The sequence below is a fragment of the Phycomyces blakesleeanus genome (assembly GCF_001638985.1).
Source record: "Phycomyces blakesleeanus NRRL 1555(-) unplaced genomic scaffold PHYBLscaffold_10, whole genome shotgun sequence".
Taxonomy (NCBI): Eukaryota; Fungi; Mucoromycota; class Mucoromycetes; order Mucorales; family Phycomycetaceae; genus Phycomyces; species Phycomyces blakesleeanus.
In genome coordinates, this window is record NW_017265143.1 from 1,415,894 (window position 1) to 1,430,496 (window position 14,603).

The 14,603-nt window shown below is 39.3% G+C and overlaps 2 protein-coding genes across 2 annotated transcripts; one reads left to right on the forward strand and one right to left on the reverse strand.

Moving 5' to 3' along the window:
* Positions 1–5,332: 5,332 nt before the first annotated feature.
* Positions 5,333–5,664, reverse strand: ATP15_2 (ATP synthase F1 subcomplex epsilon subunit ATP15; the record flags this gene model as incomplete). Its single annotated transcript, XM_018431452.1, has 3 exons — positions 5,333–5,362; positions 5,446–5,581; positions 5,636–5,664. 3 exons carry the CDS (start codon positions 5,662–5,664, stop codon positions 5,333–5,335), a joined length of 195 nt encoding a protein of 64 aa, XP_018292061.1.
* A 4,223-nt stretch (positions 5,665–9,887) lies between these two features.
* On the forward strand, positions 9,888–14,409 carry PHYBLDRAFT_145487 (hypothetical protein; the record flags this gene model as incomplete). Its single annotated transcript, XM_018431453.1, has 9 exons — positions 9,888–9,969; positions 10,038–10,120; positions 10,233–10,404; positions 10,495–10,632; positions 10,725–13,108; positions 13,240–13,512; positions 13,594–13,719; positions 13,809–14,024; positions 14,155–14,409. The coding sequence occupies 9 exons, from the start codon at positions 9,888–9,890 to the stop codon at positions 14,407–14,409; spliced, it is 3,729 nt and encodes a 1,242-aa protein (XP_018292062.1).
* Positions 14,410–14,603: the final 194 nt, after the last annotated feature.

Sequence of the window (14,603 nt, forward strand, 5' to 3'; positions counted from 1 at the left end):
AAAGACAAGAAAAAAACAATAATAATAAGGAGGGGAATCCCCTACCTTATTGTACTCATACTTTTATTAATGCTTTTTCAATATTATGACTCTTTTTTTTTCAAAGCAAACATGTTCACTTCTTTCAACAACTCTCTTTATCTATATCATACGACTAAAGTTAGTTAATTATTTTCTTCTTCTAAGGGGTTCTATATTATAAGCTAAAAGTCTATTTTCGATTGATATATATATATATATATAAAGCAAATTAATTGGTACAATTGCTAATGAGCATCTGTAATTGCTTATTAAACTAACCAAAAGATATAGAGACCAGTTTATTAGTCATTGTACAACATATATTTGGAGTGAATGTCAATGCCAGTCTAGTTTTAACAATTTGAATGTCATGTAAACATTGTCTGTGGCCATCTACCTATAATCTTTCTTTTCTTATAATCGTATACATTATCATAATTATTTCTCTATTGTTCATTCAGTCATTAATTCATTCAGTTTTGGTTATTCGACTTTTATTTCATTTTATATGTATACTTGGACGACCATGAAACATATATCACCTGAAAAGAGCTGAGACTTATGTTTGTAATCATATGTTGTCATGACAGTATCAATGCACAGTCAATCTTCATCTTCCCTCTCTCCCTCAACAAACACAATTCTATCTAACAGCTGTAAGTCATCTGGTAAGAAAATAATAAGAGCTGGAAGGGATGCTAGAAATATTCAAGTATATAATCAGAGAGGCACAATATTTTTACGACAGGAAATAATAAAGAAAAGAAAGGTTTGTAAATGGGTAATATACGGCAAATAGGTGGTTCGAATGCAACGTATCATGGTATTGTAAAAGTAGATAAAGCGGCAAGAAAAAAAGGAGAGAAATTGAAACCTTCATCGCAATTATATATACATATATATTAGATAGCCCAAGAAAGACACCCAAAGTATGGCGTATTTTATGCGTTGAAAAAAAAACAGACGATATATAATAAACTTGCCAATAATTTAATTAAATTAAATTAAATTTATTAATCAAGTATTACTCCTTATTATTTAAGAATGAATGAATAAATGAATAAGTGAAAGAAAAGAGGCCTGAGAAAGAGCTTAATGAAAATCTAGACATACAAAATATATTTCATTGGCGAAAGAGAATAAAGCAATTGACGATTGCTTGTGTGGTCAACATGACAGAGAAGTATCTCTATGACTAACAGCTGTGTAGCAAAAGCGTATGTAATTGAGAAGCTTTGGTCTAATAGAAAAAAAAACAAATGATTTACATTATATGATGGTATTAAATGAATAAGTCTTTTAGATAAATGACAGGCGAGGCAGAAGAACCATTACACAAGAGAGAGCATCATTTATTTATATATAGGAGTCGTTAGGGACCAGATAAAATTGCTACTTTCTGAATATCAAGCCACACTTGAGATGGTGTTGTGAAAGAGAGTGGGTGTGTGGTAAAAGTTGAATAAAGTTATATATTCGGTATAAAGCCTGGATAAAATGAGCCATTCGGTTTCTACCTTTTACTCTAATGTAGTCTTTATTGAACGTATGTTTTGGCTATATCTACTTGTACAAATGCACATATAAAAATTAGGTGTAAATTCATTGGAAAGATATATGTATCACGTGGAAGAATCAAATGGATTGTGCTTTAAGAAAGGGTGTGATAACTTTGATTATTATTATTATTATTATTATTATTATTATTACTATTATTATTGTCACGGTTGATGCGTGGTGAATAATTAGTTCCTTTTGGGTTATTGTGCTTCAGGTCTAACCACGATTACTGTGATGTTCAATGGCCTGACCTCATAATTTGTGGTCTTTAATTTTGGTACACCTCAGATGCTTCTGTAGAAAAAGAAGAAAAAATGTATGATAACAATTAATGATCCGGATAGCAATAACAATAACCATGGCAACAGTAATGAAAAATCGGCTTCTTTTAAAAGGTCAAAACCAAATATATATATTCACTCAATGTGTAAAATATTTATATATATATATATATTTTTAAAAAAAGGACATGATTAGTACTACCAATTCACTATATATATTTTGTAATCCCCCGAAATTTCCCTCTCTTGGTCATTTCTTTTTGGCTTTTACTACTGTTGCCTGGAAATCACAGGTGAAATTTTTGGGTCATAAATTAAAGATTTGAATTCCTTATATTCGGTTTCGAGCCATGTTTATAATACAAAGCAAAACCAGAGCAGGAAGTATATATAAATACCAAATACACAAAACTCAAAGCTGTTTCAATTCTTCTTTACTTTATTTTTCCTTTCTTCTTTCTTTCGTTGTCTGCTGAAATGGAAACAGGTGCTTGTAGTTTGTACTACAAGCACAAGAGAGAAAGTTCGTCCAAATTGCACAGACTTTTGGTTCTGTTTTTGGCTCAAAGCATGTCACGTCCTAAAAAGTAAGACTCATTCTTGTACCCAATCTTGGCCTTTTTTCCTTTTCTTCTCTTTCTTTCTCCTTTTACTTTTACTTTTGTTTTACTTTATTTTACATACCACAAAACGAAGAATAAGACGAGAATTCAAACCAAACCACTTAATATATATTTATATATATTTATATTTATATATTCTTTTATATATAAGAAAAAATCTGCAAAGAAGAGTGTGGTCGAAATAACCAGCCTTTGCAATATCAGCTTCTTTCTTTATTCATTTATTTATCAACGATATAAAAAAAAAGACAGAATAAGGGGGGACCAAGGCCAAGACCAAGACCAAGACCAAGACCAAGACCAAGAAGAAAAAGGCGGCCCTCTCCACTACGACCAAACCAGCCAATCAACCAATTAGCCAATCAGTCAGTCCAGTGACAGCTGTTGACTACCCCTCCTTTCACTTTTTGTTTTCCTTCAATGAACTTTCCCAATTCAAATATAAATTGGGGGCAAGGGCATTTATCGGCACTTGGGAAGCCTTCAGATCTCTACAAGACTTTTCATCTTGGAGAGAGCACATCAAGTACGGATAGTGGATACTACTCTACCAACCCACCAAGGCAGAAACAATCCACACCAGCGCCAGCCCAAAAACAGCCCCAGAGTGTTTTCGATTTTTTGCCACCAAAACCGCTCACTCAACGACCATCCCGTACACCGGACCTTGTGTATTCGTGTCCCCGCCCGATTGCGTTCCCATTCCACAACGATTGCCACTTCTTGCCTGTTGCAGAGGCTGATCCACGCGATGTTGCACGCATATCGCCACCACCACGCCACTCGATATCCATTCAGTTGTCAGACCACACAAAAAACTCTTCTGGAAGCCTTCTAGACCACCAAAGCACTTACCAATCTCTTTGGTCCAAAGCATCCAGCCGGAACGACCCGCTTGAAGAAGACCAACGATGTCATTCGTCCATATCAAATCCAGTCCAACGTAGTACGGTGCGGTCCTTGAGGGCTCTCCTAAACCCTTCAACGCCAGAACCATCAGACTCAATAGCAGCAACAACTTTTGGTAGCTCTGGAAAATACGAGACAAGTGGGATCAGCCGAGGAGCTGTAAAGAGGCTTCGTAAAAGAATCAACAAGAAGCTTAGACCCAATTTTCTTAAAACAAATACAGTCAGCCCCATTTCTACTCCTACACCTACATCTACATCTGCATCTGCATCTATATTTGCACCTGCACCTGAACCTGAACCTGAACCTGTGCCTGTGCCGGCTGATCCAAAACCTTCAATAACTCCATTCGTGTTTGGAGGCACCGGTCTTCCTACCAGACTCGGACTGTCGGGCATGTCCGGCAAATCCACCTTTTCAAAACAAAAGGATCCTGTTTCTGTTATTATCGGTCCTCCCAAACCATCTCCTCCACCCACACCCACATCCAAAACTATGCAATTCACCCGACTGGCTTACAAATCATCCGACCCGTTTACTGCTACTAAACACAATTCTGGTGGAACTTCTCGGAAAGACTACTTTGCGGAGACTATTCCGCCCACTAAGACTACTGAATCTATGGAAACACCAGAGACTGCCGCTATTACTTCTGTGGTAGATCAACCTACTGACCTATTGACTACCCAAGACACCAACAATACAACGCCCAATGAAAAGGAAAAAGAAAAAGAGATTATCATTGAATATAAGGATTCCAACATTCTCGCTATTGAAGAACTCGTGGCAGATATGAAAGAATTGATGGACGAAGCTGAACTAGAGGCAGCAGCAGAAGCAGAAGCAGAAGCAGAAGTAGTAGAATCCAATACTGTGACCGAGTATATTATTGCTGCAGACACTGATGATAATGATGATACCCCTGCTGATGACCATGCTACCAAAACAAAACTGCCTATAGCAGTTGAAACTTCCGCACCCTCTCCACCACTACCGACTCATCATTCGACTAAAGAACCCACGATTGAGAACGAGAACGAAACAGGGGAGGGTGAAAATGCAAATGATGGTATGGGACGCGTTGGTAACGTAGAAACACACTCTGTCCGGTTCAACTTGAGCCCTAAACTCTACTCTACCAAAGAAACCAAAATTTCGAGTGTTCCGGCCGATACGTTCTCGTTTGCCACAACTCAGTCCTGCAAACAAGCAGCAGGAGCAGGAGCAGGAGCAGGAGGAGGAGGAGGAGGAAGAGGCCCGACAAACATCCGCCGATCGTACTCTAAAGAAAGGGCTTTCAAATCGGACCTTGATGATGTCTCGGCCCCAGTGTTTGTGCACAACTCCTCATCGTCGTCGTCGTCGTCGTCGTCTTCGTCCTCCTTGCCAACGTCATCATTCTCCCTCTCACCCTCCTCCTCCTCATCTTCCGTTCCGACCGGTCAGGAATCCTTTGCTTCCGAACCGAGCTGCCGTGATTCTACTCCTATTTCTGCGCTCAAGGACCGATCTTCCGACCCAAAGCGGAAAGGTGTGGTTGGCCGAATGTGGAAAAGCATCAAGACATTGGTCGCAAAAAAGACATCGCGTGTAGGTGTCATGTAAATCATCTTTGTTCCATTTTATTACTTATTATAATTACCGTTTTTATTTATTTATTTATTTCTTTAATTTATTTATTATTTATTTTTATTTTTATTTTTTTTGTATAAGTTGCTTTTTCTTGTTCTTTTTATAGTCTTTGTCTTGCCTAGTAAATTGAAACGCATTCATTCCGGATACTAGAATATTCTGGTGGAATTTGTGGGGTTGCTTTCTTTCTTTGGTCTTTCATTATTTTTTTTCTTACACCCTCATAATCCTTATTGCCATCGTACATATTGAATAAACAACCTTGTTTTGATCTCTTCTTAAGATTCCTTATTTAAATTACATAAATTATTGGAGTTTGGGAGTTGTGATATATTTCTATACAAAACGGTTAGAATTCCCATTATTGTATATAGCTACTCCCAAACACATACACACACAGAGAGAGAGAGAAACAGTACCTGCTCCTTTAGACGTCCTGCCTCCCACTTTGTAAATTTGGGACCATTCTCATTCAAACGTTGAGCATTAGCACGGAGATCATCTTTCAAGCCATTACGAAGGGCACGAGCACAGATACTGACGTATTTGAGATATCTGATAATTTTTTATTTTATTTTAATTTTATTTTATTTCTTTTGTTTCACATACTTAATCCCAGTAGATTCCCAAGTAGACATGGTTAAAATAAAATAAAGTAATATTTGGTATGAAATGAAGATGTGTAATATGGTGGAATGCTAAATCTTCAGGTTGCATTACGTCATTAATTGTGACGCATATGAACACATACATAATTAAATTGTTTTGTAGAAGAAGTACAGTCCAAAATTTAAGGCACATTCAATTGCTCTTCTCTTTGTAATAAAAATAATTTCCAAAAACTAAAATTTCCTTTTCCATTTTTTCTTTTATGAGTAGGCGCAGATAGTTGCATAAAATACTTTATAATAATCATGTCTGAGCGAAATATATAAAAAAAAAAGAAGACGAAGAGGACAGAGGTAAAGTTTTGATAGGAGAGAAAGAGAGAGCACTTTAGCTAAAAGAATAAAGTCTTAAAGGGCAAATTTGTTTCCTAGGAAAAGGGAACTTAGGCGTCCTGGGGGCAGTCGCGGGACTAATTGAATAGAAGAGGTTAATTATTAATTCAAGTATAAGCCAATACACACGCACGCGCACACACACGCAAACACACACACACACACAAAGGAAATTGCAAGTTTTTGATGGAAATATGTATGTGTATATAGTAATTGAATGAAAAAAAAAATCTTCTTTATACTTACAATGTGACCGGGCTGCTGGCACTTGTAGCAAACCTTAGCCTGCTGGGGCTGCTCGCAGTCTCTGGAGACGTGACCAAAGTTCTATATACATATATAACAGCAATATAACGTCAGATACACAAGAAGCAAGAAATAACCATATATATGACATATTGTCTGATTTTTGTTTTGTTTTCTTTCTTTCTATCTTTCATTTTCTTCCTTATACTTACACCACAGTTGTAGCACTTCTGGCTCTGGTTACCGCCCTGGGAACCAGAGGTAGGGCACTCACGGCTCATGTGACCAACACCACCACAGTTGTAGCAGGTCTTGGGAGCGCTGTTGTAACCACCATAGGAGCGAGTGTTTCCACCTTGGCTAGACTCCTCAGTGCAGTTGCGGGAGATGTGGCCGGTCTTGCCACACTATAACAAAACAACAACAAGAAAGCAATAAGGATCAGTAAAAATGCACAAGAAAGAAACCAACACCCTATTACACTACAAGCATAATACAAGCACAGACACGAATATATACTTACGTTGTAGCAAGAAGGTCCAGCATCGGAACCAGCTTCGGGGCAGTCACGGGACTAATACAACACAGTTTTAATAAGACGCGTTCCAAGAAGAAAGAGAAATGTAATCTGATAATAACTAGCAATACTTACCAAGTGACCGATCTGGTTGCACTTGTAGCAAGACTTCTCGGCGCGGGGCTCGGCGCTATAGAAAGTAATTTGATTTTATTATGATGAGTTTTATGGTATACGATATGACTTGTATTGCATTGAACCAAATCCGTGTCAAGCGCAATTTGTTTTTTATAATTCAAAAATATCAAGTAAGAATATTGTTGAAAGAAATCTTACCAGTCCTTGCTCAAATGACCTTCCTGGTTGCAGTTGTAGCTATAGTATGATAACGATGATAATAATATAACAAAAAAAAGGGAAACTTTAATAAGACTTTCTGATTGTATGTCATATATATATTTATTGGTCTTTATTGTTTATCTCATATATATATATATATATTATTTGTATGGGCAAGTGAGTGGTAAAGTTGGCTTACCAAACTGACTCCGACTTCTGGCAGTCCTTGGCCTGGTGGCCGTCTGCAACAGATAATCAACATAACATGGTAAGCTTTTTTTTTCTTTTTTTCTTGTTTCTTATAACCTTTATAATTTTTATTATATACATCGCCACTACTACCATCTCCATTTTTTTGTATGTTTATTTAAAATAAATACATTAAATAAGAGAAGGTTGAATTATGACAGTAACAGCAACAATGACAACAATAACAACAATGTAAACAGTGCTTCAATCAACAGACTTTTATGACCGCTTTTGATGACAGGCGATTAATCCAAAGAAAAGCCAGATAACAAAGCAAGAGAAAAGAATCGTTGCAATGTAGAGGCAAAGTAAACTGGAATACTGTGTAGCATAATAGAAAGAAAGAAAGAAAAATAAACGGAAATCTACTTGCGTTCACCACACTTGTAACAACCACGGGAGGGACGGAAAGACATGATGATGAGTAAAAAGTTGGAAAGAGGCCGATCAAAACAGTGGCGGCTGGAGGCTTTTATACCCTCTTTTTTCGTTCCAAACAGGAGACTCAAAAAAAATGAAGAAAAAATTTTCGTCCGTCAGCCAATCACAGCTATTACAGATCCTTCAAGTTCAAGCGCACACACTTGCACAATTACATACACAGTGTCTATAATACAAAAGAAAAAAGAAAAGAAATATATATATATATATATACATATTGGAAATCATATTTTCTTCTTCATAATACTCATCAAGATCAACAACGATATCTACACAAAAGATTATTCCACTGTAATTATAAAACTAAATCCTTAAAGTGCTGTACATTCAGTTGATAGAACGATTTCCAAGCCAAGATTACAATAGCTATTAACATGTCAGCATGAAAACAGTCTAATGAATCATCAAGAGATTTGAACAACAGCAAAAAGGAAATGGTCTTGATGATAAGGAATAGGTCAATCAGGACAAAAAATCAAAATGTATACATATGTACATATAAAGAGGAGTTTATTGGCTTGACATTATGGAGTCGAAATTGACAGAAGGGTTAAATTATCGACACCCAAAGTCTATAACAAAAAAGTTAATGCATACATAATATATAATATATATATCAGTGTGTGTGTGTGTTGGTTGGATCCAAGAGAAAAATCAAAGGAAAAAACAAGAAAGAATGCCACTTATTCAGAAACGACCATTTTCTTTTTAATTTTATTTTTTCTTACGGTATATCAGACTTGTGAAAAGTGATTTGACCCCAGAGTCTAGTAATTTTTATTTGGTTTTTAGATCATCCACAGTGGTGTCCATTAGTAAGATCATAAATAGACAATAGATATCTTCTGGCTATTCAAGATAAATTGTAACCAGTCCTTTTAATTCCTTTGCTTTACATATATCGGTGTGAGCCATGCAGCCAAAAATGCCTAGATAAATCCAATTGCTCGCAGTTAAGATCATCATGAAAAGGTTGTGATAGAAAAGGCAAAGAAAATCTGTCAAACTACAAAATTCTATCGGGTTTCAAGAACCTACTGCCGAACAGTTCTTAAATTGGACTAAAGAAAAGCTTATATATGGCTATTAAACAGATCTTATAACATTTATTAGCGATGTTAAGAGCACGAAATGAATGTTTCCTGGTGTGGATAAACTATGGATCGTCAGGAACCGGATGTAATTTATTGGACTCCGGGTATAAAGCCACACTTAAAGTGAAGTTAAATTGAAACATCTCCTTCAAATAAATATATATAATTATCAGGGTATAAGTAGGATTTTGAATACAAAAGATTTGGTACAATATGGTGCTGTGAGTTGCCAAAAGATAAATAGGCAAATTTGACGGTGATTTATTATGGTTCAATTAAAATCACTGCATTTGACCAAATGGTATATACTTCAAATTCTTATTTTTAAATTTGGTTCATATATAAAATAGTTGAAGTACAAGAAAAGGGCAGTCAAGATAACACAAACTTTTGATGGTATGGATATTGGCTTAAATACGTTTATTTGGCTCACTCCAACAATTCACTTTTCTTTAAGCACCTTTTAATGGTTTCGGTAAAGTCAAAATAAATAATAAATATTAATAATAATAATATTATTACATCAAGCCTTAACTTTCAGCGTTGAATTTGAACTTTTACCCTTCAAAAATGAAAATCATAGCCTGAAATTTGACTCATAAATAAGCCACCAAAGTCTAAAACTTATAGCCAACCCCGCACATATCCAATCCCATATAGACAGACAGACAGACAGACATATGCCATAAGTTTTTTTATTCCAGAAAAGTGGAAAATAAGACAGACAGACGGAGGGAAGGAAGGGGGGGTGGGAGCGGGACACAACACCCCCGCTCTAAACTGCGAACTCAACCTGTCTTTTGTTTTTGTTTCTGTCTCCTTTCTCTCCTTACATTATTGTTAGCGTGTAACAGCAGGTAAAAAGAAGAAACCAAACACACACACATCCAATAGACCACAATATAAAGCCGAAAAGCCTCTTCTGTACACCATCCTTTCTTGTTCCAAGACCTTACTGACGAAACCGCTAGAAAATGTCAGAGACACACGAACCAACAAACGTCGCTTCAACCGAGCCTCAGGTCGATGAGCAAGATCTCGCAGCCAATGAAGAGAGTAAGTCTTTACAACTTGGCTCTGAACCCTTCAACATGGGCCCTCTGCCATATCTTCTTCAAAATCAGGTCTAACTGAAGGAACAGTGGTTGAGGAGACTTACCAGATCACTATCAAGTTGCCCGGGCAAGCTGGTGATATCAAGACCACAGTAAGAAATATATATATATATATAATTGTTTCTTTAGAGATCGGATATTAAGATTCTATTTTATTTTATTTTATTTGTGTGTGTGTGTGTGTATGTGTATGTGTGATTATAGGCTAGTCCTCGCGAAGCTATGCATGACATCAAGCAGTCGATTATGGAGTCCCCCGAGACCTGCGCTCATTCTTGTTTTTACTTGGCTTTCAAGGGCAAGCGTGTGAATGACTTTAACGAGTTGGGTGAGATCGAAGGTATCACACCTGAATGTGAATTGGAACTCGTTGAAGGTAAAGAAAAATATTAGAATAATTGAGAACCGGAAATGGGATTTTTTTTTGTTTGGCTGACATGTGCAAAAATAATAATATTCAACACAGACTCTTACACCGAACGTGATGTTCGTTTGCACATCAACCGTCTCCGCGATCTTTTGGGCGGTCCTTACAAGCCTAATCCTGCTGCAATCGGTATCGATCCCGCAATTTCTTTCCTCACTGCTGTCACTGGAGAAATCGGTGAGTAAAACAAAACCTTGTTTTCTATATAGGAGCAATTAGAGCTATACATAAAAAAAGAAGTATATAATGATATCTAATATCATCTTAAGACGAGGAGTTGATTGTCGAGGGAGAGCGTAAGATGGAGGACCTCTTCTCGGATGCACCAATCCCAGAACACGCTTTTACCAACACCGATCTCCATGCTCGTTCTCAGCTCTCTCGCTTTGTTCCCAGCAGCTTCCAGCGTCTGGCTCCTCAGTGCCTCAAGAGCCTCACACTCTCTGGATGGAACCCAGTCCCCCACCCACAACGTCTCAAGGGCGATCTTCTTTACATTGCTGTCACCACTCTTGAGAACGAGACAATCCACATCACTGCCAACACCAGAGGTTTCTTTGTCAGCAACTCATCTAACAACAAGTTTGATCCTACTCCCAGAGAAGGTCCTTCTCACAAGACCATGGCTGCTCACTCGCTCATCACCTTGCTCCAGCATGTTTCCCCCCAGTTCGCCACCCAATTTGTGAAGCTTCAGGATTTCATCACTCAGCATCACATGCTCGAGGTTCTTCCCGTGAACACCTTTTTCCCCAGCCATCCTTGGGCTGTACAGACTCCCAAGCAGATCTACGACCCCTCGCGCACTGCAGAACCTTACCTCAACTTTGGAATCGACGCTGTCGAGTCCCTGCGCGACTGGAATGACGAATTGCAGTCCCACCGTGAATTGCCCAAGACTAACCTCCAGGAACGTGTATTGCGCGAACGCTTGATCACAAAGGTCCAGTCTGAGTTCACCGAGGCTGCTGTCAAGGGTGCCATGGCTGTTGTCAACGGCGCCGTCATGGCCCTCAACCCTCTCGAGTCAGAAGACTCTCATATGTATGTCTACAACAACATCTTCTTTAGCAAGGGAAACGATGGTCGTGGTACCTTTGAGTCGCTTGGCGCAGACGAGGCTGCTCACGTAGCCACAGGTAAAGATCTCGAGGGTGTCAAAATCCTCAACAGCATTGATTCAGAGGGTCTTTATACTCTCGGAAGTGTGATTGTGGACTACAAGGGTGTGCGCATGGTTGCCCAGAGCATCGTGCCTGGTATCTTCCGTCGTCAGGATGAGAGTTCTATTGTGTACGGTTCGGTTGACAATGGCGTCCAGATCGCCTCTGACAAGTCCTTCCACGAGGCTATCAACAAGGACATCGCAAAGTCTCTCCATTTGGCCGAACACACCTTGCTCGATGACAAGAACAACGAAGTCAACCTTTTCACCTCGCTCGAGACAAAGGGTCTTTTGGGTGCTGATGGTCGTCGCTATTTGCTCGATCTCTACCGCATCAACCCAGTCGATATTGGCTTCCAGGAGACCATGTGCGTCGAGAAGCCTTCGGATGGTTTGCCCATCTATCCTCACAAGATGACTTTGTTAAGACCCGAGCTGATGAGCTTGTTCTGGGAGCACAAGTTTAGAGCATGGGTTAAGGTCAAGACTGATGAAGTTAAGAAGGAGCGTGCTCTGGAGGCAAAGACCGAGGACAAGAAGGATGAACAAAAGGAAAAAAAGGAAGACGAAAAGGAAAAGAAAGAGGGAGAGGAAGTAGAGGTTGAGGAAGATGTAAAGATTGATGTGAATGAGTTCCAGCTCAACTTCAACCCTGACGTCTTTACTGACGCCAAGCAAGCCAGCACTGGCACCAACGATCTAAAGCAGCAAGAAGAAATTGTGCGTGAGGCCAGCAAGTTCCTCAACGAAGAGATTATCTCCAGTCTTGTTCTTGACTTTGCTTCCTATGCCATCTCTCCTTTGGATGGCGATGCTCTTACCAAGGCTATGCATCGTCGTGGTATCAACATGCGTTATCTCGGAAAGGTTGCCAGCCTTGTTGCCGTCAGCGAAGACAAGCGCATTGAGCACATCTTGCGCCTGGCCATTCAGGAAATGGTCATTCGTTGCAGCAAGCGTCTGTTGCGCACCTTCTTGTTCGGCTGCACTCTCGAGGAATCGAGCGCTTGTGTTTCCCACTACCTCAACTGTTTGTTTGGCTACGAGTTCAACCCTAAGCCTATTCCCACACTGGCTGCTGGTCAGTCCAAGGACGATGTCGCATGGGCTCAGTTGACTCCTGCCTCTCTCAAGGCCCTCTTGAAGGAGCAGATCGCCATCCGCTTCCGTTACAGCCTCCAGGACGACTTTTTGTCTGTCATCCAGCCCCTCCCCACTCTCCGTGAGATCTGTCTCCGCACTGGTCTCCAGGTCGAAGCCCGTGATTACCGTTTCCAGGCCTACACCGAGGAGGAAGTTGCAGCAAAGGCCGCCGAAACTGCTGCTGCCGAGTCTGCCAACGCTGCTCGTCAAAAGCAGAACAACAAATACAAGAAGGCACCCAAGAAGCAGACTGTCGTTAAGGAAGTCTCCAAGGAGCGCACAACTACCTTTGTTCCCGATGACATTCTTAATGTTATGCCTACTGTTAAACAGGCTTCAGCACGCGTATGTAGTTATTTCCTATCCTTTATTATTTTTACTTTTATTTATTCAGCATCTTTATGTCATGGAACAATTCTCATCTCATCTCATCCCATCTCGCCTTATATTGTATTTAATTGCATTTTCTTATTTAGAGTGTTTTCGCTGAAGAAACCTTTGAGGCTGGTAAAATGAGTCTTGCTCAGGGTCATCGTCAGCTTGGATTAGAACTTTTGTTGGAATCCCTTACTCTCCACGAGCAGACTTACGGTTTTTTGCACCCCGAGACCAGCAAGTGCTATGCCACTCTTGCTATGATTTACCACCACAGCGAGGATCGTGAGGCTGCCCTTGACCTTCAACGTAAAGCAGTTATCGCTGCCGAGCGCACTAATGGAGTTGACCATCCCGAGACTGTTCACCACTATGTAATGCTTAATCATTGTTTTGTAAACAACTTTACGTTACTAACCGATTTTTGTTTTGTTTATATATATATCATCTTATAGCTCAACCTTGGTTTGTTTGAGCATGCCGCTGGTCGTACAAAGCTTGCTCTCCGTTACTTGAAACATGCCCTTTACTACTGGGATCTTTTGTTTGGTCCTGGTCACCCAGACTCTGCTACTGCCGATGTAAGTATTACATGTATATAACTTGAAGGAAAATGAAAAAAAGGAAGACAAAATACTGATTTTTTGTGGGTCTTTTTGTATGCTTATAGAACAATGCTGGCGTGATGTTGCAATCTTTGCGTGATTACCCTACAAGTGCCATATTCTTTGAGAGAGCATGTGCAACACAGGAGAATGTTCTTGGCAAGGAGCACGTTGTCACTGCCACTGGTTACCATGTTCTGGCCAAAGCATACACTCTCCAGGGTGATTTTGCAAAGGCATTAGAGGCTGAGAAGGTAGCCCATGCTGTATTTGAAGCAAAGGTAAAAGTTGAATAAGATAAAATAGTAATAGTAAATAAAGATTGAGAAACGGTTGTGATATATCAATATACATACATATGTATCGCTGACTCTGGCTCTGACTCTGACTCTTTATTTTTTGGTCTTGTAGCTGGGTCCTGAAGATCCTCGTACAAAGGAGAGTGATACTTGGTTGAGAGAATTGACTTCGAATGCGCTCTTGACCGCACAGCGTGCACTTGACCAAATCAAAGTAGCCGAGACCTCTGTTGCCCAACCTACACCTACAGCAGCACCTGCCCCTCAAGTACCCAGAGGTGAATTGCCTATTGACCAAGTTCTGCAATACATCAATGCCCCATCTACATCCCGGAAAGGAAAGAAGAAGGCATCTAAGCATACCTAACACTACAGATTTTCTTTTACAAAAAAAAAACCAAAAAGGGCGATTTTGAAAGTGATATTTTCAAGAGTATTTTTACAAAGGCGATTCTAAAGGGAGAGGGCAAGAGAATAACTCTTTGTATAGAACTTACTTTTGTTTTTGTTTTTGTTTTTGTCTTTGTCTTTGTCTTTGTCTTTCTTTAACCCTTTTTACTT